This window comes from Onychostoma macrolepis, chromosome 16 (genome assembly GCF_012432095.1).
Source record: "Onychostoma macrolepis isolate SWU-2019 chromosome 16, ASM1243209v1, whole genome shotgun sequence".
NCBI lineage: Eukaryota > Metazoa > Chordata > Actinopteri > Cypriniformes > Cyprinidae > Onychostoma > Onychostoma macrolepis.
The window spans coordinates 34,663,000-34,687,586 of record NC_081170.1 but is presented as its reverse complement, the minus strand read 5'-3'; the positions used below and the strand labels follow the sequence as shown (position 1 = coordinate 34,687,586).

Genomic DNA, 24,587 nt, shown 5'->3' with positions numbered 1-24,587 from the left:
TATTGAAGTTCATTTAAAAAAAAAATAAAAATAGGAAGATACAGTTATCATGAAGTTAAAGCATTCAAGAGTCCAAAATGTGTCCAAAAGGCTAATGCTTTCATATCTCAGGAAAGTCTGTTTAATAATCAAAGCAGTGCAGCGGAGCAGCCAGACTGACTTGTACAGTAAAGTCCTGCTTTAAATGCCAGTGTTCGGTGTTCTCTGGGATGTTTAATAAAAGTACAACGTGAGCAGGGATCAAAACTGCTCAGCCGTGATTACATCAGTTCGGAAATTAAACTCACAAACTAATACAGACTAACATGCAGCGGCGTCCGAAAGTCTGAGATGCTTTTCATTTCAACAGTCTAGGATTTCAATGAATTTAATACAAAGAAATGATCATTAATCAAGTTTAAATGAGCGTTTTTGATCACGTGACTCAGAGGTTCTTGCATCCACTCAAGCTCAAGATGCTCTTGATCGTCTCAGATGATGATGATGATGAGAACATGATCTAATATCAAATTCATGTTTTGAATGATACTTTATGAAAAAAAAAAAAATGTTCTCAGACTTTCGGGCTCACTGTATTACAGTACACCATTATATTTGCATATATAAGGTTGGAGATTACCCTTTTAGCATTATTTTCAATTTAAGATGTCTTTATAATAGAAAAAGTTTGTCAGAACAAACTGACCCTGGAGTGGAGAAATAATTTGAACATTTGTAAACAATAATTAATAATTAGTTAGATTGGTTTCAGTGTAAAATCTCACAACGATAAGCAACTTTTAAGACAATTCAGAAACGATTTACTTCAAAAGTACACGAGTTAATTTCAAACCACTGTACATAAACATCTTTAACTAAGTCTTCTGTCCCAAAATAATGGTGTAAAAGACGTTTTTTCACCTTATTTCTCATCTACAGCTACAGCACAGTCACGTTCTCCAGCACGTCTACACTTTCCAGACCTTCAGATCTCCTCTCGGCACTCTCACTCTTAGCCTTCAGATCCCTCGCCCACAATCTGCTGCAACTCAGGACTACAAGCTTTAGTTTTACAGATTCGGGGTTAAACAAAATACATGAGACAGATGGAAGCGGGGACAAGAGACCAGAGCTGAGAGCCTCTTCACACTTTCACAAACACTACGCTTTTCCAAAATCCTTTCCAACTCTTTCAAAAGCCCGTCTATATATAATTATACTCCATTTTCCATTCAACCGAGTCCTGCTTTTGACTCCAACAGTCAGCTCACCCGCTTCTCCCAGAATGCTCTAGGATACCTTTATTCAATATTTAAAAAATAAAATAAAAAGTTTTAGGAGAAAGTATCTTATTTTGTGTGGGAAGCATACTCAGAAAAATTGACAGCAGACAAAATTATAGCATATGTGGAATAACACGAGTGAGTAAATAACCACAGAATTAACATTTACAAAATTTAATTATGAGAGGTGCATTTTTGTATACCAGAAAAGAAAAGAAAAAATATATATATACTGTATATACTTGCCACCAAGTAAATCTAAAATATTTCATGAAACTAAATTGTGAATCATCTCCACAAATGTCAGTTGTCAAAAACTTTTTGTAATTGACTGTTTCATTGTAAACATCATACGTTACAGTAAAGGAATTAAAATACAGAAGAAACTGTTGTCCATAATAAGGAATCAAATGTTAAAGGTCAGTTTTTTGATGTTCTATCTCATGTGCACTCATTCAAAATACATAAAGACCTTGAAATATTTCATTTTTCTGGTAATGTAATGTATATAGAATATACATTTGATCTGCTAAATCCTAAACGATCTAAATGCACTTAATTCTCTCATATTGGTTATTGTCTGAATGTGTAAAATCTGCCTCTCAAAGGTTGGTTATTCAGTGAAACAGAGGCATGAAGCATTAACAGGAGCATCTCTGGCTGTCAATCAAAGGCTCTACTGTATTAGTGGGGCGGAGCGATCATTGGTCACCGTCTTCTTGAGCCGAATGTGAGCGAACGGGTTGATCCTGTGAAGAGGGCAAGGTTAATGAACTAACCCATCAGACACGGAGAGCTCTTCTGAACACAGGTGACTAGCTTTACCTGGTGGGTGACGGAGGCGTCGAGGCGAAATCCGTCGACATCTGAGGAACATGAAAACACATCAGTGTCAGCAGAACAGAAAACAATATTCTACATCCTTGCATGAATGAGTCAGAAAGAGAAATAAGTGAATATTTAAAATGAAAAAAATAAATCTTATATAAGAATCATTTTGAGACACTACAGGCAAAACCGCTGGGGCTTCATGACGCTCGAGATTTTGGTCTATTTTGCTTCCGTAACTTGTCTTTATTCAGATTATTGAAACAAAACATCCAAAATACACATTTAAAGGCATAGTTCATCCAAAAATGGAAATTTGCTGAAAATGTCCTCACACACAATCCATCTGAGATCAGGAGGAGTTTGTTTCTTCATCAGGTTTGTAGAAGTGTGTCTCTGCATCAGTGTCTCAGCAATGGATGCTCTGCAGTGAATGGGTGCCGTCAGAATGAGAGTCTGATAAAAACATCACAATAATCCACAGCACTCCAGTCCATCAGTTAACATCTGGAGAAGACAAAAGCTGAAACACAAACAACTGATGGACTGGAGTGCTGTGGATTATTGTGATGTTTTTATCAGACTCTCATTCTGACGGCACCCATTCACTGCAGAGCATCCATTGCTGAGACACTGATGCAGAGACACATTTCTACAAATCTGTTCCTGCAGGACATTTTCAGCTAAATTATTTCATTCAAACAGTATTACAGTCATATTGACAGTCATCGTGAAGGTGGTTTCTCTGACCCTCATCCTGCTGGTCTCGGGGTTCATCATGCTGTAGGGTCGCGGTCTGAAGGTGCTGATGCGCTGGGATAAGATGCTCCTCTCGTCCTCGGAGTCAGGGCTGACCTGCGGCATCGGACCCGTGGGGGGAAGCCTGTCTAACTGCCCCATACTGGTGCTGTTCACCTTCGACAGGGCAGGAGGACTGCAGCCGTGATGAGAGACAGAGAAGAAGAGGGGAGTTATGGGAAGGCAAGTTCTTCTGAGACAGCAGCAAGATATTACTGTATGTCATACGGATGGATTCGGATTTGTTTTTCCTACAGACCTGAGATCTTGTCCGGGAGAGTTTGGGAAAGGCTGTGTGTAGGAGAAGGGGAACCAGCCTTTTCTATGAAGGAGAGTTCAGAACATCAGCATAACAATAAGACGAGCGTCTGAATATCTGAGATACCATAAACCTAAACAGGCCTTTAAAAAGCTTATTGCTGTTCACACAAGACTGGGAAAAAAAGTCTGTTCAAACCAGATTAAATGAAATGCACTGCAGTCAATAATGTGTATTAATGCACTCTGATAATATAGATCGCAGTGTATTTCAGACGCATGATCCCAAAGCTCACACTAACTGTACTCTATCTTTCCATCTTCAGCAGCACTATTATCATTAACAAAAACTAAACCTATTAAAAAATGTCATTAATTGAAAAAGATAAACAAAATAATATTACATTTTTTTTTTTTTATTTATTTTATCTCAGTTAGCTACCCAAGCAACATTTCTAATTTTCAAATTAATATTCATATTTTATTTTAATCTTTTAATCTTAATCTATTTTAATCTTGGTTTAATTCTTGGTCTTTTTAAATTTTAGTTTTAGTCATTTTAGTACTTATTTTACTTCAGTTAGTGGCCAAAGCAACATTTCTAATTCTCATTTAAAGTACTTAAATTACTGAAATTAAAGTTAAAATAAAAAATTCCAAAAAATGTAAAAAAACATTTTTAAAAACAGAAGCTAATAAAACCAACAACATACAACAAAATGGCCAATAAATAAAATATAAATATTCCTTGAAAAAACTTAAACTAAAAGAAAATTAGAAATGTTGCTTTGGCAACTAACTGCAATTAAAATATGTTTAAGTAATAAATTGCAAATGAATAAAAACATCATAAAAATTTTTTTTTAAAAAGGGGCACAAAAGTTGGACAAAAAATAAAATAAAACTGAAAATATAAAAATATAAATAATTTCAGAATATTACTTAATACTATATTAGTATATTAATAATACTAAAATAACACTGATCCTAAAGCAAAGTCTTGTCCATGCAAATGCATCGTTTTGAAGGGCTTTATTCTTGGTGTGAACAGGCTTTGCTTCGAACTAAAGGAAAATCTTGCTTTATGCCAAGCCTTTGTAAAACAACCATACAAGCCTTGTTCTCAGAACAGGCTCCTCATATTTCTGACATGATTATTCAGTTCTGCACCACAAATCAGTACAAAAATGACGCATAGCTAGTGTTTAATTGGCCCTGACTGAAAGGCTGGTGGTCAGATACCGTCCCGTCCGCTCGTTCTGGCCGTAGTGCCAGCCGTCTCTGGGTTCACTGATCAGCAGGGAAAGAGTGTCTCCAGGCAGGAAGGACAGCAGACAGGAGCTTCCTCCTCGGTCTCCAGGCTTCTCTCCCTCGCAGGAGTCTGGGGAGTGAGGGAACAGAGCCTCCACACGGGACGGAGCACAGAGAGGAAGCACACGGGGAAGAGTCGAACCTGAACCATCACAACCATAACATACAGTTAATGCCTGGACATAAAAGAAGGAGAGCACAGGAAAAAAGACAAAAATCTTCACATAGCAATCTCAGATCATGACTGTCAAGCTCAACACCGAAAAGGCCAAACGCGCCATTAAAGTGCCATAATGCTTTTGGAATTATAACTCGGAATAGAGCGCACTGGTCATTTGGACTCATTTTAATGGTGTTTTTGGTCCTTTTTGAAGCTTGACAGCCACCAGTTCTCCTTTTTTGTTCCATAGAAAACATATGGAAACACGTGGAAAGATACGGTGAAACGGTGGTGTTATTGTTCTAAAATTATTTTTTTTTAAATTATAAAAATTATTTAAAATATATCTAAATATCACCTTGGCAACTAATCTAAATAAAATAGTTTCAGTTTAAGTACACTGAAAAAAAATTATTCATTGAATTTACAAAAAGATTTTAAGGTACGCAGGTTGCAATAAATGTATTTTAGCTACATTTAAATAAACTAATTTAGTTGACTAACTTTCATAATTTATTTTTTAAATGTAGCTAAAATAAACATTTTGCAACCACTTACCTTAAAAAAAAAAAAATTTAGTATAATTTTTGCAGTGTGTTCAAATCTCTAAACCTAAAATAAAAGATAATAAATAGTTATAGATATAAATGAAAGCTAAATGGAAATAAGAAATTAATAAAAATTACAAAAGTACACAACTACTAAAACTTAAACTAAAAATGTAAATAAAAACTAAGGATCTCTAAACTAAAACCTAATTAAAAATATTAATAAATACTATAATAGTATAAATAATATTAAAAAATAAAATGGACAAGAAATGTCCATATTATTTTACCTAAAAGTAAAACTATATTTCATATAAAAGAAGCCTATTTTTTCCATTATGATGTTTTACTTTTGGATTGTGCCATTTAATGGCAATTAAATCAATCTCATTCTTACTACTGTTATGCAATAAGAACTATATTATTCAAACTTAAAGGTGCATCTAGGATTTGTGATTTGTTATAATTAATCATATTTGTATAATAAAAAATAGCAGAAAAACATTACAGTAATGACAATGACAATTTTGCTTGAAATGGAAATATTTTAAATTGATATTTAAATATTAAATATGTTAATATTATATTAATTATATTATATTATTAACTATTAATAATTTCAATTGAAATTATGTCAAGAAATTATTTTAATGTTCCCAAAACAGTCTTAAAATATCCTCAATATATATATTTGGGACTAAAATAAAAAAAATGACCCGAGTAATTCTTCACACAACAAATGATTGCGCGCACACGCACACACACACACACACACACGCACACACACACACACACACACACACACCCATGAATCCCTGGCGAGTGTCGCTGGACTGTCTCCTGGGCAGAGGCAGTGTGGAGGTGGAGTAGAGATCGGGAGCAGCGGGACAGCTGGACAGCGCGCGGGACAGAGGGGCGCTGTAGGCGGAGCTGGGGGTGTGGCTAACAGTGGGAGGAGACTGAAGCCCGGAAACGCCCACTGCTGGCTGGGAGTGGGCGGGGCTGGCTGAGGAACCGGAGTGGGCGTGTCCATTACTGGAGGGGTTCTGGTGAGACTGCTGCTGCTGAGGACGACTGCTGCTGTCACCGTTCAACAGAGGCGGGACTTCCTGCACAGACAGCCTCTGAGAGAGCAGACACAAATCAGCCACCATTAGTTCTACATCTAACTGAGAATTAGTTCCAGATCTAATTGGGGTTAATTGGGAATTCAACACTGATGTTATAAGAAATGCTTTTTCTGCAGCAAGATTTTTTTTGGCCTCCTTTATTAATATCGATTGAAAGAACATATGGAAAATGTGATACAAATTTTGTATTGATAACAAAATTGTGTCCTACCAAATACTACATAAGATTTATCCAGTTGAGCATGTTTTGGAAAGAATTAGGTTGAACATTTGAATTGAACCGAATTGTGTGGATTTGTTTTATCATATTTTATCATACAATATATATATAATATATATATAGCACTGAAAGCATGTAATAAATATTATAAAAGTACTTAAATGTATGTATATTATATTATATTATATTTTTAAAAATGCCATTCATATAAAATACCAAGTCAACTATTATATTTCAAATAGTGTTTTGACAATTTAATAGTCAGTCACAGACAAAGCAACCCTGAATCTCAGCAAAAGACATTCATCTGAAAGGTAAATTTATTATATGACTTATTTACAGGAATATCAATATTTACATGTTTCATTTATTTAAAAATAATTTATTTTAATCTAAGATATGTCTTAATAGCAACACTGTAAATTCAGATTAAATAAACTCACTATAGGTTTTAATGAATAGCGAAGAAATTTATATTTAACTCAGTAATTCATTTGGGTTATTGTTCAATAATTTCCTAAGTATTACATTTAAAAGTAATAACACTAGTAACAACATGCCACTAGTCCTGGGTCTAATATTTTTTCCTCCAAAAATACAGACACAAAACACTTTGATACTCAACTTTGAGCACAGCCGTTCATTAAATGTGTTGAGATGTTAAGAAACCTCCCTATTATTTCACATAAAAATCAAAATGAAAAGAAGGAAATTGAATCCTATTTTATGACCATTATGTTCACCATTGCATTGTGACAATGTGAAAATGTGAGTATGTAAGTGATGAACCTGTTCTGCGGGCTGAGTGATTCCCAGTTTGGCGTTGCGCAGGACCTCGGCGAGCCCGGCTCCTCCAGAGCTCTGGGGGGCGGTGTGACGCAGCAGGCTCAGCGCTCGCTCGGGGAGCTTGGTCGGCTGCGCACATGACTGCTGCCACGATGACAGCTTCTGAGACAACAGCTCCCGCACCTACCAAACAAAACCAGATCTTTAGACTGCTGATGGCTATATACACAGCTTACTTTAATAACCACAGAAGCGCTCTGGTCAGAGTCTCTTCGTCTCACCAGTCATATTTCATATTCATATTTCTTCAAACACTACATACACAGTTGTTGGCACAGATGCAAAATGACATTATGCTGATTCTTGAAAGTAAAATGTCCAGTGAGTGGCGCTTACATGCTTGTTCAGTTTTATGTGAAACAGATAAATCTGGCAACATTTTATTAGACCAAAAAATTGTTTGAAAACAATACCACCTACACTAAACCCGAACTTACACCTAACCTTTTTTTGCAACAATATTTTTGATGTGTTTAATATCACTGTATTACAGTAATTGAGGCAAAAATTGTCATGTTAGAAAATATCCTTACATTACCTTAAAAGTATCTACCCAGCTACTGTATCAAAAGCTGTGATGAAGGTATGTTTACTGTCAGTGCAGTAAATGTCCTCACTGAGCCATGTGACTGAATCTATACTGTAACTGAATTTTTCAGATGAAAGGTGGGTTATAGTAATGTGCAGTCTTTACCATGGTAATGCCTCTACAGTATACACAGTATCACATGGCATAATATAATGCAAAATGCTGTATTTGATGCCATCTGTCTCCCTTCTTCTGATCTCTCATCAATCTCTGATCGGTTCCTCTCCCTTGTATCCTCCTGTATGTTCACAAATTGCAAAACACACATTTTTACAAATGAGGACGTCCTTAAAGGGGGGTTTTTGGTGATTTTGTCAGGTTTTGTTCACTTTTGGGTACCAATTTGTCCCCAAAATATGGTTAAGTAGGCACACACACACACACGTTGTGTTTCCATGTTTTATTGGGACATTCCATAGGCGTACTGTACAAACTGTATGTGCTATTGTCCTACACCAACCCTACACCTAAACCTACCCCTTACAGGAGACTTTCTGCATTTTTAGATTTTCAAAAAACTTTCTGTATGATTTATAAGCTTGTTTCCTCATGGGGATCTAAACAGCCAACTGTACAAACTGTATTATTCTTGTGTATAACTTGTATTCTATCCCCCTACACTAAACCTACTCCTTGCGAAAATTATGGGCTCCCACAAGGACAAGGATTTCAGATATAGGGTATATCTGTAGCAACAGCCAACAATACATTGTATGGGTCAAAATGATCGATTTTTCTTTTATGCCAAAAATCATTAGGATATTAAGTAAAAATCATGTTCCATGAAGATAGTTTGTAAATTTCCTACCGTAAATATATCAAAACTTCATTTTTGTTTAGTAATATGCATTGCTAAGAACTTCATTTGGACAACTTTAAAGAAGATTTTCTCAATATTTAGATTTTTTTGCACCCTCAGATTCCAGATTTTCAAATAGTTGTATCTCAGCCAAATATTGTCCGATCCTAACAAACCATACATCAATGGAAAGCTTATTTATGTATCTCCATTTAAAAAAACTGACCCTTATGACTGGTTTTGTGATCCAAGGTCACATATGGGACATATCATAAATACATAGTGGAAGCAGACCACAAATGTGCAGTATATGTTGTCACTTTTTTTCATATTGTTGCAGTGAAATACAAAGAAAAAATGAAAATAATCAGAAGGAAAGATGCTGAGAACACTGAGAAGAGCTCATGCAACAGATATGCTTGATTTATAGTCATGTTAAAATGCCAGTGTTATTCATTGATATACAGTATGTTACACGTTATCAAACTGACAGATAATGATTTTTTGTTGCACAACTTTATGATTTGAAGTGATTTGTTTCAGCCTTTTTGAAACTCGAAGAGCCTTCCATAATTTAAAAGACTGTGGACTCAGTAGGAAAATGGTGGTTAGTGTTGACGCAAATGTCAGATAAAATCCATCTGCTGTAGAATGTCATTTTATCTTGCTTCTACAAGTATTTGAGCTCTTTTATAGTGACTTGTGTTTCAAGGGACTTGTTCCTGAGTGCTTTACATGCTGTACCAGGTGCGCTGCCGAGCACATTTACATACATACATGTGACGCTGGACCACAGTCATAAGGGTCAATTTTTTGAAATGGAGATGTATACATCATGAAAGTATATATAAATAATCTTTCCATTGATGTATGGTTTGTTAGGATCGGACAATATTTGGCTGAGATACAACTATTTGAAAATCTGGAATCTGAGGGTGCAAAAAAATCGAAATATTGAGAAAATCACCTTTAAAGTTGTCCAAATGAAGTTCTTAGCAATGCATATTACTAATCAAAAATTAAGTTTTGATATATTTACGGTAGGAATTTTACAGAATATCTTCATGGAACATGATCTTTATTTAATATCCTAATGATTTTTGGCATAAAAGAAAAATATATAATTTTTAATAACTTTTTATGAGTTTTGCTAGAATGTAGGCACATTTTGAGGCTGTTGTCCTTTACAGTAGATGGATTTTATCTCACATTTGAGCAAGCTGATATCTGTAGTGTTACCTTGCAGTGGTAGTTGATGAGGATCTTGGTGACTGAACACTGACGGTCCACCAGAAAGCAATAGCGCCTCCTTTCTTCTGTCAGAGCGGAGCGATAACCAACAGCAACCAGAGAGTCCAGCTCGCCCTGCCGACGACTCATCAGCTCCACATACTGTTACAGTGAGAGAATTTACATCAAATAAGCATGTGACTCTTTTAAGAAGGGGCTCCCAAACTTTTTGTCAGGCAAAACCATTAGGCATTAAATATTTACTTGAAGTACCCCCTGAGATTTTAAGTTCACGGTTCTCTAAAGTTGATCACATGACATGCAAGTAAACAGATGAAATATAATATCTTTATTATTATTATTATTTTTTTAGTAAGTGTTTTATTTTGCCTTTGCAGCTGGACTTTAAAGTAGACTCAAACCTCTTTTGTTGTTGTGTGTCTCAGTCTACATTCACACTGGTGTTTTAGGAGCCTAATCAAATTAAATAATAATAATAAAATTGATAAAAAATGTATATTATTATTACTATCATCATCGTTATTATTATTATAGTTGTTGTTATTATGTTTTAACATTCTAAAAATACTATAGTTTTAAACTACAATTGTGAATAATTGATAATAATAAGTTTTATCATTATTATTTACAAGTTACAACACTAATATTTATGTCTAATTTCTTTGATTTCCACATGTTCAAATGCACAAAACACTGCTGAAATGCTGTAAAATTCTGTCTAAATGCTGGAAATTATGCAAATATGTAAAGAAAGCAAACCTAGTGCACATTGCATTTCCACATGCGCATTAAACTCAATGTAGTTCAGTGCATTTACTGTGAACCAAGAAGCTGAAAACACTGAATCACGAGCTGCTCGTGTGTAAATGAACATAGTGCTGCGCTTCATTCGCATTTAATGAAATCGCAGGCTTTGATTTGATAATTAAACTAAGCTAAATTGTGATTATCGTGCCGCCCCACTCATTTATTTTGATGTTACATTCAATATAGTTAATTAAACTCATGAACCCTGCCGTAAAGTACCAGTTCACCCAAAAAATGACCATAATGTTGTTCCAAATGTTCATTTAACTGACCTTTCCATTGAATATCTCTGTAATTTTATCCTATATTTTCCTTTCTAAACATCTTTCAGACTGCGATCCTGTTTTACTTCATGATTTTCCCCTCTCTCATTCCGTTGTTTTTTCACCACATCAGTCTTACTTTTTTCTGGCCCCAAATCAACTGTTCCGGATATCTGCTTAATCTCAGACTAAATGACTTGTTCTTTTTTTTGGTTCTGAAAACATGTTTAGACTAATGCTCGTGATAGCACAGCTCAGGCCTACATAAACAGAGATAGACTCGCTCCTGAACAAACACGTGCTGGAGGACACACATGCTCAAATAAACAAACACTTGTTCACACATGGAGGAAAAGTCTTCCGCTCTCAAATCAGCTTTAATAAGTAGGACACTGGGTCTCACAGATGGCCTTCTCTCGGCTCAATCGGCCTTTATGAGTCATACAAACTACAAATGACTGGCAGTACATGACATTCCACACTAAGTCTTCAGTAATGAACACAGCAGTCACAGAACTGGCAAGCAACACAATTACTCAGTTCTTCAGCAGCCGTTTTAATCCAAAGTGATTTACTGTTCATTTACTGCCGCGCCAATCAGCGTGGCTTCGCTCGAAGGTGATTGTGACCAGGCCAAGATTGGGATGCAATTAACTCTACGGTTATCGAGTCACATTACAAAATGTTTTTACTATTTAAAAAAAAAAAAAATGTTTGGTGCCAGATCAAATGTCAGGGAAGCCAATTTTCTGTCATGTGGCAAGAAAACCATAAAACAGGAAGTGATGTCAGACATCACAGACAGGACAGATGAACACCTTCATGAAAAAATACTATATTTGTAAAACTTTTAATGTCAAGGAAAATTTATTATTGTTGAATTGTATACCATTATTCAAATACCACTATTTATATAACATTTATTTTGATGTGCATGCTTGTATTCAATGCTTGTATTCTTTTCATTTAATCAAATAAGATGGTATAAAAGTTCACAGAATACAAGGATTGCATTTTTAAGAACATTTCTTGGTTTATGTCTTTTAAAATTAATTTTTAACCCTCTAATGTCTGACATATGAAATAATAGTTTTTTTTTTATTAAATGATTTTTTAACTTATAGACAAAATCTAAAAAAATCACGTGTTTTGTGGTTTGTATCACATTTGATACATCAGGCTCAATCTGTGCACAAATATGCAATTTGGTGCAGATGCTGATATTAATATGTTTGACAGCTTGTAGATCAATGAGATCTTTATAACAGTAGCAGATACTTACATGAAATTATTTAAATATCAGTCATCGCTCTATATCTGCAATAATATGTCTTAGTAAGATGATATAGACATGATCCAAACATATAATGCAAAGCTGATTGAGAGATGAAGAAATAAACGCTCCTCAAAAGATCCTGATGATCAGATTTGAGGCGCACTGATTTTACTAAAAAAAAAAAAAATGATTGATGGAGAATCAAGTAAAGCTGAGCTGCTTCAGTCCAGCAAGTGTTCATCGCAAGTGTTCATGACTGCAGTTATTCTGACGCTTACTTGATCAAAATCAGTCAAGATTTGACAGAAAAAAGACACGTGAAGCAGCTGCTGAAGCTGGACGTTTCTACAATTACATTAAAAAGAGCTTTTACTGTATAAAAAAATCTATAAACTGTCAATCAGACGGCAGAAGGCATGGAGTAGATTGTGTGTGACATCACAGTCTGATCATGTTGATCATTTAGAGGAATTAGAAGTTTGTACCTGCATCTCTCTGTCTCCATATTTGTTAGGATGGCGACTAGCCTGGCTCTTCCTCCGCAGCTTCTTCAGCTGTGATTGACAGCGCTCAATGGACTCCACCTTTGACTTCCTCTCACTCTGGTACTTCTTCAGCGTCGCCTGGACAAAGGTTTTCATACAGTACATCACGCTTCTGGTAAGTTTCAGAGAGTTCAGGAGGAGTAGCTCATTCCCATATTCATCTTTTCTGATTCATTTACTCAAAGGGTTTACAAGACAAACTCTGTGTTTACTTGTTTGAGCGCCGCTATTTAGTAAATTCAGTAGGTTGTTTAGTTAGGCAGTGATGTCCACTCACGGTCAGATATTTGATGTCTAGCTCCAGTTTCTGCTCGAGTTGAGACAGCAGCTCTGAATGAAACAGCTTCAGCTGCAGACAGACAGAAAACACAGCAAAAACAGTGAGTATGGAAACACACGGGTCCTGAGGGTAAATTCCTCAGAACATTTGACTAAACTAGAACAGAGATATCTACAGCACATTTCTATTGGCACTTTAACATTTCTTGATTTGCTGTGTACGACTAGCATTTCTTGTGGCAGTCAGAATATGACTTCTTTGCAGCACCTGCTAAAGGAATAATTACATCAAATACTGCACATTATAGTTTTTCTCACTATAGGTCACTTTTTCAAAACTCTTGATACAGTGAAGCACAACAGTATCTATGTGGGCTATACCAGGTCAAAATATATTCTATAGTAACAATGAAATACTATCAAAACAATCAGATGAAGTTGAACACCTACACAGGTGTTTCAATAGCATTCCCATCAATACAAAAGACTAATTTTGAACCGTAATGTAAACATGGACCATGTAACATATGGCAGTGAGCTGGTTCTTTTTTAAAGAAATTTTACAGAAGAAAACATTGTGTATTGTTACCAGTTATAGTTTTTTTTTTTACAATCGCTATAGGACACATTTCTCAATATTTAAGCCATTTTTTCAAAACTCTTCACACAGTTCTCCTAACCATCTTGGCACAGCTGTTAATTTCACATTCAAAATGCAGTAAATCTACCAAAACACTTCATACGTGTCTCAAATCAAGTTATTCTTCCATAACACTAGCAAAGGCTTTCACCCATGAAAGACTGATCTACGAAACACGTAGGTTTTCTTCTGTAACATTTCTTTAGAACACAAGAATGGCTCTATGTACTTCTTATAATTCACTGCAGTACATGTTTACATTACAGTACAAAATTATTAAGTTTTCCCCTTTCGTACTGAACTGTAATGTTGTTAGGTCTGTGTTTTATGAGTGACAAAGTATGTTTGCTGGGTGAAAAGCTGCTAGTGCTAAAGAGGAATGAGTTGATTTGAGATGCGTATGAAGTGTTTTAGTAGTTTTACAGTTTTTTTTTTTTTCAACTGCTTACACACATTTTAAAAACTTTACACACAAATCCAAGAATTGCACACACAAAGTGCAAAATGCCTCACATCTCTTGCAAAACGAAGCACTGCATTCAAAATATTACAAACACATCTCAAAAGCAAACATTTGCCATAATATTAATTCCTGATAGATTTTTGTGTGTTACATGAACTGTGTTGTGTTTTGCAAAAAGTGTTTTATGAAAGGCTGAGAATTAGCGTCTGGTTTTGCAGATTTGGTGTGTGCTTCTGCTGTTTGAGTCTCAGGTTTCAGAAACTGTGTGACAAGGAAGGATTTTGTGTGTAAGCAGTTGAAAAAAAAACTGTAATGCATCTAGGATATGAATTTGCGAAAGTGAGAACTGTGTGATTGTAACTTGTCACTTCGTTAAGAACGAACATGCTAAGAATGTACAAGAAAAACTGAATGTTTTTGCCACCACACTCTTCATACTACGCTGAAACTGTACAGCTTTGCTCCAACAATGCAATCACATTTACTCACCACATCCTCGAGTTGGACCTGGATCTGCCGATGAACCTCTGCCATCTGGAACAATGTATCACCTGAATCAATATGAATTATGAGAAAGACGTGTCAAAGACATTCCACACAAACCGTGAGATCTGCATCACAATTTACAGACGTGTTATCAAACATACTTTCACACACGACCCGATAATGACATCTCACTCACATAAAGGTCACGATAGGGTCACATTAAAGTTCGATTTGTAATGCAACAACTGCATGTTCACTTTTTGAAATGCATGTTCACGAACTTGCATAAACTGTAGACTGTGATGCATATGCAATTATTTGTCTAAACAAAATTAAAAAGAGCAATTTCTTCCTTCAGAGGATGTGATATGCATGGCATTGTCTGTCCATTCTTGTGTTTCATTAAGGGTGAATTTGTGGCATGTTTTGTTGTCGGTTCCAGTGGGCCGAGCTGTGGATGTTGGCCTTCTTTATCCCCTACTGAGCAACAGTGTGTGTGCAGCTTGGCATCTCTCCCTCCTGCCCTCCTCCCTCCTCTCGTCCACCCCCGCTGTTTTCAGCAGCACAATGAGATCATGTGGTGTTGTTAATCTTTCAACAAAGGCCTCTCTCTCTTTTGCCCGTCTCTCGCTTTCTCTTACTTTCTTCATCTCCATTTTATCGTACAGGCTTTGCCTCTTCATTCTCTTCTGCTGTAGTCACTTGTTTTTATGCTTTCGTTTCCTGCACTATGAACTTGAACAATGTAGTTATATTTACTTACATTTTCACAATCAGTTCTCACTATTAACTTTACTCTGCCGGAAGCGTCGCTTCAGAAACAGATTTGAATAGCCCTAAATAAAACTAAAATTAAAACCAGAAAAAAAAGAAAGAAAAAAAATGTATATAAGCTACGTGAACTAAATTAAAATGAGAAATTATACTTTGGCTACTAGCTGAAATAAATATAAATATGTTTTTGGTTAGTTGCCAGATGACTTTTTTCATTTAGTTTAACTTTGATTTAGCCTACTTAATTAACTAAAACTAAAACAGAAATAAGACTTATAAAAACTACATAAAACTAAAATAAAACCACAAAAACTATATACGTAAACCTAAATAAAAATGACAAAAACACCCATCAATATTAGTAAAATGTGAACTAAAATTAAAACAAAAATGGAAAATCTTAAAATCTTAAAATAAAAACGTTCAATGGTATCAAAACAGCACTGGATCTAAATCATGGAAAGTTAGGTCCATATATATTTGGACACTGACACAATTGTCATAATGTTGGCTCTGTATGTAACCAGAATAGAAGAAAAATCAAACAATCAAGATGAAATTGAAGTGCAGACTTTAAGCATTAATTCAAGGGGATGAGCAAAAATACAACATAAAATGCTTAAGAATTACAACCATTTTTATACACAGCCCCCCATTTTCAGGGGCTCAAATGTAATTGGACAAGTAAATATAATCATAGATAAAATAATATTTTGTTGAGAATCCTTTGCAGGCGATGACTGTCTTAAGTCTGAACTCATGGACATCAGCAGAGACTGGGTTTCTTCTTTGTGAAGCTTTGCCAGGTCTTTACTGCAGCTGACTTCAGTTGTTGTTTGTTTGTGGCTCTTTCTGTCTGTAGTTTTGTCTTCAGCGAGTGAAATGCTGCTCGATCGGGTCGAGATCAGGAGATTGACTCGGCCATTGCAGAATATTCCACTTTTTACCTTCAAAATCTCCTGGATTGCCTTTGCTGCTTGTTTTAGGTCATCATTCATTTGAAGCGGCGCCCAATCAGCTTTGCTGTATTTGACTGAATCTGTGCAGAGTATATCTCTACACACTTCAGAACTGATCCAGCTGCTTCTGTCTTCTGTCTCATCATCACTGAACAGCAGTAACCCAGAGCCACTGAAGCCATGCAGCTCATGATCACACTGCTCCATGTTTCACAGATGATGCTGTGTGCTTTGGATCGTGAGCTGCTCCAAGTCTTCTCCAGACTTTTCTCTTCCTGTCATTCTGGTACAGGTTGATCTTAATTTCAGTGTCCAAAGAATGCTTTTCCAGAACTTTTTTAGATGTTTTTTGTCAAAGTCTAATCTGGTCTTGTTTGCAGCTTGTAGTGAAGCCTCTGTATTTGCTCTGGTGAAGTCTTCTCTTGATTGTAGACACGTCTGTCTCCTGGAGAGTGTTCTTCTCTTGGCTGGATGTTGTGAAGGGTTTTTCTTCACCATGGAGAGGATTCTCTGATCATCCACCACTGTTGTCCTCCGTGGACGTCCAGGTCTTTTTATGTTTCTGAGCTCACCAGTGCGGTCTTTTTTTCTCAGAAAGAACCAAACTGTTGATTTGGTCTCTCCTAATGTTCCTGCTATCTCTCTGATGGATTTGTTTTGTTTTTGAAGCCTAACAATCATCTGTTTCACTTGTACGGAGAGATCCTTTGACCGCATAATGTGGTTCACAGCAACAGCTTCCAAATGCAAACGACACACTTATCAACTTCAGACCTTTTGCCTGCTTAATTGATGTAGAAATAACCAAGGGATAACCCACATCTGTCCATGAAACAGCTTTTGAGTCAACTGTCCAACTACTTATGGTCCCTTGAAAAAGGGGGAGGTACATATTAAAGAGCTGTCATTCCTTAACCTTTCCTCCAATTGTGATGAGAATACCCTCAAATTTCATATTCATAACTGTAACTTGAATATGTTTTGGTCAACAGTTAAAATAATTAAAAAAATTATTTATTTTTTTTGAAGTCAACTTTAAGGCACTTATTGATAATGTAGTGTAGTTTGCAGAAAAACACACTTTTTATTTATAAAATTAGATTTGGGGCATATAACATAATAATATTATAACATTATTAACATTTTGCAACATTTTCACTTTTATCGAAACATCTTGTCTAATAGAAGCTTATTTCTGTTCCAAAAATCATTTGCCCATCTCTTGATTTATGCCAATTCATTTGAAATAATTAAGTTGAATTACATGACAACATCAGTACTTTAATTGCAAATGTGCTGTAAGTATACTTGCAATGACTTAACCCTGGTGCAATACTTAGGTTATGAATTAGACCATACAATTAGTTTGAGAGATTATTTAACTTTGAGGACATTTATTTACTCAAATCTTTCTGGTATTTTCACTGTGTTTGGATTTGAAGTGTCTTACCCAGTTCTTTCGAGCCCTGGCTGTCACTGGCCAGCTCTCCTAGTTTGACCAGAGCATCAAAATAACCCTTTGCTGCTACTGTGACGCCTGGAGAGATAGAAATAGATAAATAGAAATAGAGAGAGACATAGAGAGAGCATGTGCAGGTTACAGCAGTCTGTGTGCTGCAGAATCCATGATTGTGCTGATGAACATACATCCAAGTTCACACTAATTTCCAGACTTTTGCCCATCACAGAGAAAATGAACTATTACATTATTACATAATGATGTCTGACCTGTCAGAGCCTTTTCATAGTGTTTGCCCATGGTGACAAAATTCTTCAGACTGGGGTTGAACTGGTCCAGAACGCCCTAAACACAGAATCCACAACACATTCAATTAGGACATAACTGTATACATTTTAATCAGTAATTAAAATACTGAAACAGGAAGACATGGAAAATGGACAAATACCCCTTCATAGCCTTTTTTAGCTGTCATAACAGAACAGAGCGATACATGAGGTGAAATAATGGAAAATGGACTGTGTACCTGTCAATGATGCTCATTTTTTATTATTACTCAAAATACCGTTAAAAAAACAATTCACAATGACTGAAATATACCTTTAGAATTAATTTAGATTTTTTTGTGGAATTTAAAATGAAAAATGTCTAGGTGGTGTTTAAACTGTTTTAAAAAGGATTTGGCATATTTCTATTTTATTTTTAAAAAGAAAAAAAGATTGCATTATAAAAAGAATAAAAAAGCAGACAAGCATTTAAAAAAAAAAATTTTTTTTTTTAACAATTATATTAAATTCTTCTCTCTCTACATATAGACAAACATACACTGATTACAAAATTAATTGCTTGTTTTTTTGTCATAGCTATAATGCTGTTAAATAGCTAAAGTACTTATGTGATTAAAGTTGTAATTATATCATAATATATACAGGAAATTATATCATATATATTTTTTTCATTATTCATGTCAATTATTTTTGTTGATATATGCATTTGTTTTGCACAAAAATGTGTATAAAACAAACACGAAGAAAAGATTAAATTTCTAAGACCTTGGCGCATGTCTGAAACAAAATTTTTAAAAGACATCTCCTTTTACCATCTTGGATTGTCTATTTATCGCTCCCTTTCATTGAACACATACCTTGTAGACATTTTCTGTCATTTTGTTGACCTCATCTGATCGTGACATTGTGCTTCTGTCTCAGATCAGTTCACCTCACTTCTCGACGTCAGGAAGTCACTGCACACGCGGCTACACGGAGAGAAAGAGATCAAGAACGTGAGACGTAGAGGATGGATCTGGCTCATGCAATGAGCAACTAGTTTGTCTGCATTAGCTTGAGATCTGCCTTAAAGAAGAGTGCTGGTAACCAACCAGTTCACGGCAGCCATTGACTTCCATAGTGTTGTTTTTTTTTTTTCATACTATGGAAGTCAATGGCTCCCATCAACTGTTTGGTTTCCAACATTCTACAAATATCTTTTTTGTGCTCAACAGAAGAAACTCATACGGGTTGAAACTAACTGAAGTGGTGATAACAGCCCCGCTGGCCTCAGGAATGCTTTCCTCTAGATGTTATAACATTGCTAAAGGGATTTGCTTCTATTCAAGCACAAGAGCATTAGAGAGGTCAGGCACTGTGTGATTGTATGATTAGGCCTGACTCGCAGCCCCAGTTTATCTCAAAAGTCTGGACTCATTGAGATCCTCCACAACTGTCTTCACAAACCATTTTTGTATGATAAAGATATTTTGGCATTCAAAAACAGGAAGCCAGTGTCACAGTGTCACAAAAGAATGGTCTACAATATCAGTATTTTTCTTCAGTCCAAACCATGGAAAACTCATGACAGCTTCAGATAACAAAACCAACCCATCAACAAAAAGTGATCTTTAATTTCTCCTCAGGAATTAGAAAGGAATTGTTTTTTTTTTCCTGCAGGAATTTGACTTGTTTTGTTGGACAGATGGAATCCTAAATCATTTTAAACAAAAATTAGACATGCAGCATTGCTTATATCAAGTCAAATCAATTTTAATTCAATTTTTTATTGATATAACACACAATACACATTGTTTAGAAATCATAATGTGAATGTTATAATATCTTAAAGTCACATTAAGTAGATTAGAGCTGGATAGTTACATCATTTCAATATAAACATTTTACATTTAACAATATAAACAATCAAGCTGATGAGATTTGCTATACAGTATATTGCTTTACATAAGTGTACTGTATGCAGATAAAGTATGCACTATATTTCCAACTTTTAATATAGCATTTTTATAAAACGGTTACTAGCCATTAAATAGCACACATTTTCAATAAAGTAATCAAATTTAGTAATCAAATTCATTCTGCTAGCAAATCCAATATCTGATACAAAATCTAATGTAGTCAGGCGGATTCAGTCGTGAAAATGTTTCTACCTAAATGAAAGGGTGGATATTTGACATAGGATTTTACCTTGTGATTTAAAAAAATATATATACTGTACATAATTCTTTGAATTTCAAAATAAGGACCACCTCTGTTAGTGACCCTTGAGAGATTTCATAGTCTGAGTCTGGTCAAAGCCGTCCTAATGCACTGTTATTGCATGTCTTAAGTTCATGAAATTGAGTCTGACGTGTCACAGTGCCCCGGAGGAGAGCAGTTCTTCCCAAGCGCAAGAGTCAAGCCGCTGAACAAACACTGCGCTCACACGGCTTCCCTTCTGGAAAGATCGCGAATAAAAGATTCCAGTCAGGATTACCCATCACATAAAGCTTCAGCCAGTGTTTACAGCAGGTCAGCGCTCTCATGTGTGTTATTAGAGGAAGATTAGGAGGAAGAATTTGACCTAAAAGAAGTGATTGAGTGAGACCCCCCAAAAAATAACATTCTCATCATATGATACTGCATTGAGCATCTTCTCTTGCCTTGTTTTTCTGTGACTCACACTGACAGCAGATGATTGACTTATAGTTCACCAACCATTTCCAACATTCAGCGATTCACCTACAATTCATGATATTTATTTATGCTTAAAGTTTCATTAAAGACTTAATGAAATAGCTTGACATCTTTCATGTGTTGTTTTGATCATTTGTTCTAAGGACATATTGCTAACGCTCCCATTACGTTATATAAACATTATTTCTGAATGTTCTCTGAACGTCCAAAACATCCAGCTTTTAAAATACTAAAAGAAAGTATGCAAGTATTTTTTTCTTGATTATGCAAATGTTACAGGAACATTCCATTTTGCAAACATTATGGAAATGTTACTTTTGAATGCTCTCTGAAACAAGTAGTAACATAAAAGTTGGATAAACATCCAACTAAAGCATTTCAGGAAAAAATGTTGAATAAACACTGTGCAGGCCTTATGCGTCAGAGAAACAAATGTGCAGCCATCTATAGCATCACTGTTGAAGAGTAATTAGCTGGTGAAGTGGACTTACTCATTGTAGAGTAAATGAATGATTTTAAAACAAGCGGTTCATTCATAAATAATGTTTTTGTGCAGACCAGATTATTTTTTTTTATTAAAGACCAGATAACTTTGAACAAACGTTCATTAACTGGACTTTAACTGTTTAACGCTGTAAAGCTGCTTTGACACAATCTGTATTGTATAAAATTAAATTTAGTTCATCATTGATTCAGTAATGTCATAGTCCAGCTCAGTTCAGTTCAAATTTTATCTATGCAATCAAGTCAACAATATTCCCATAAATTAAGCTAGAAACCCTTACCAAAAAGTAGTATACTTCAAGTTTATTTTAAAGTATACTTTATGTAGTAAGTATAGTGTACTAGTATACTAGTAGTATATAAGTGTACTATTTCAATACTCCTTGGGACTAAATTGGCCCACTTTCTAGTATATAAAATATACTTTTAAGTATACTTTAAGCATACCGGTAGTAAACTTTGAGTATAAACTAGTTTACATCAACGTTTTTAGCTTGTACTGCAACTATACTAAAAGAGAACTTAATTAAATACTTGTAGTAGCATTTTTAGTATACTTTGAAGTATAGTCTCAGTAAACTACTAGATCTTTTTTTAAACACTTGAATGTGGGTAAGTTTCATAAGTGTAAAATAAAGAAATAAACAACATTTTGAACAAAAAGCTGAAAAAAGACTATGAATTGGATTCAGAATGATAATCAAAACGTAGATGGAGTCGATCAACACCCCGAAGCCTCACAGTCATTATTACCTCTTCATTGGTGACATTTTATTCCATAACATTACACAGTTTTGATGCTGTTTTATGTCTGATGATCGTGTTAGATTACACGTGGAAGCCTCTGTTGTTTCGGTTTCTTCTTCGCTTGTTTTTTTTGTTTTTTTTTAGGGAAATTCTGTACAGAAGATGTGTACTAGCGCCCCCTACCATATAACAATGAAAACACGGATTCTAGGAGCACAAGTATAGCTCAAAAATATTCCGACTTTTTCTAAGTATAAGTCAAGTACACTTAAATGCCATTTTAAGTATATTTCTGAGAAGTCCATAAAACCCATTTCTGAGAAGTACATAAAAAGTTGACTAAAAGTATACTTTCCTATTTTATAGTTTAAAAGAAGTATACTAATAGCACACTTGAATAAACTTCTTTTTCGTAAGGGAATACCTTTAAAGTGACAACACCGATACGTATCTAGACCTAAAATCTGCATATGAGTATCTTAGAGTAGTAATATGAACTACTATGTGTCTGTTAGGGGTAAATAAGGCACAAAGTTGTCCCATTAAGTCTTCTGCCACAGTGACAAGGGCTCATCCCTTTTTTCAAACAGTAGTTTAGTAGTTTAGTCATCACAGCCATTAACCATGATTTGCCATTTGCTATGTCTAAGTGATATGGGGGGTTGGGGGGGCATTCCTATACTAGAGCACATTTGATTGGACAAAAATGTGTCAGCAGCTCTGAGTGCAATATGAGTTATATCTGAATTTATGTCCATTTTCCTGAAAGAGAAAGACTGTAAATTTTAAGTGAGTGTCTCTGCCAAAAGTTAGATCACCAATTAAAAGTAGATGACCTCAAAGCAAAATCACATTATGGATTATTGAATATGGATCTTTAGGTCTAACTCCACACAGAAACAGATTTTATTTCTACTCACTAAATAAAACTTTAATCGTCAGTGAATATATAATTGTGTGCATATTTTTTTTTTTGATCTGTATTGCCACATAAATAAATAGCATTCATTTCTATAACATAAATTGGCGTCTCTAATTTTTTCTCATAGTTGACACCTGTTCCCTGTTAGAGCTGGCGATTAAAGTGATGTTATCGCAATGATATAGAGATGAAATATGAGCTAAAGGTGGCGATTAGATTCTGCTAATGTAACAGTGAAAGGAAAACACGTGATGAGATGAGATGAACATGGCATTTCAATAGATAGATGTTCTCTTAAATATTACAGCTTAATTCATAATCAGCTAATCAATTCATCGCGCTGAAAAATTACTCAAAGTTTAGTAAGCAATGCATCTTCATCAGTCTGAGAATTTACAATGCCAATCACGTCCATCAGAGGGTTAATAATCGCATTTTCATTTTTCTTTCAAATGGCACTTGTTGCACTGAGAGTCATTTAGCAGATTGTTAGTTTCATTGTATTTTTAAGTGATTGAACTCCAGTGTCCTGTGTAACATGGAGGAATTTTCCTACCTTTTCAGTGTTCATCGTATCCTTAGCGCTTTGTCTGGTGTTTTTTCTTCTGACTTCCCCTTCTTCAGTGGTGGGGGTAGTCGGTTTGTTTGACCCAGTAAATCCCTCGTCCACCCCTCACCCCTCACCCCGTCTCTCCCAAACTCCTCACTGAATCCAGGGCAGAACACACTCAGTGCTCACTGTTCCTCAGATCACAGTCTTTCATGCTCACATCAAACTTTAATCTTCATTCCGCTCAAAATGTCCATTTGCTGTCGCTATGTAGCTCGGTTGCTGTCTCTGTCCCGGACAATGTCTTCTTACTCTCTGTCTGTGTCTCTCACTGGGACTGAATGTCAATGAGGTAACGGGACAGCGCTGTGAATAGCGCCTCTGCTCATTACAGGAGGCCTACACACATACACACACACACACACACACACACACACACACACACACACACACACACTCACTCACACTCACACTCACACTCACACACACACACACACACACACACACACACACACACACACACACACACACACACACACACACACACACACACACAGCCGCTCTCATTCATACACCAACTCTTCACTTTTAATTCCATGAATACAATATCAGAAGAGGCATGTGCAAACAAATTATGCTGGGCCCTTTTCTCACGTTCCTTTTGACTGGACATTATTTTTGTTGAGTTTTTAATTATGACCAAAAATGTTTCTTTTTTGTCTTTATAAAAATATTTCTGTACAAGGTTTCGTATATTTAAAATATCCTTGTTAAATGGCTATTTAATACAATAATTAATGTAAACGTGTTGCTCAAAATGTAACTTTACAACAGAGCATAAAAATGTGTGTGTGTGTGTGTGTGTGTGTTTTCTCTCTCAATCTTCAGTCCAAACATGTATGTAAGTAGGCTACAAAAAGTAAGTAATAAAAACACTTTGAACTGAATAT

General features: G+C 35.4%; 1 protein-coding gene across 1 annotated transcript; it reads right to left on the bottom strand.

Moving 5' to 3' along the window:
- Nucleotides 1-39: 39 nt before the first annotated feature.
- zgc:158689 (uncharacterized protein LOC791177 homolog) lies at nucleotides 40-24,010 on the bottom strand. The gene is made up of 15 exons (XM_058748245.1): nucleotides 23,644-24,010; nucleotides 19,096-19,206; nucleotides 18,221-18,296; nucleotides 17,943-18,029; nucleotides 14,763-14,824; nucleotides 13,169-13,240; nucleotides 12,832-12,969; nucleotides 9,989-10,141; nucleotides 7,305-7,484; nucleotides 5,971-6,289; nucleotides 4,389-4,599; nucleotides 3,148-3,210; nucleotides 2,841-3,024; nucleotides 2,088-2,128; nucleotides 40-2,011 (listed from the first exon to the last, which is right to left on the bottom strand). Exons 2-15 carry the CDS (start codon nucleotides 19,141-19,143, stop codon nucleotides 1,939-1,941), a joined length of 1,707 nt encoding a protein of 568 aa, XP_058604228.1. The 5' UTR covers nucleotides 19,144-19,206; nucleotides 23,644-24,010; the 3' UTR covers nucleotides 40-1,938.
- Nucleotides 24,011-24,587: the final 577 nt, after the last annotated feature.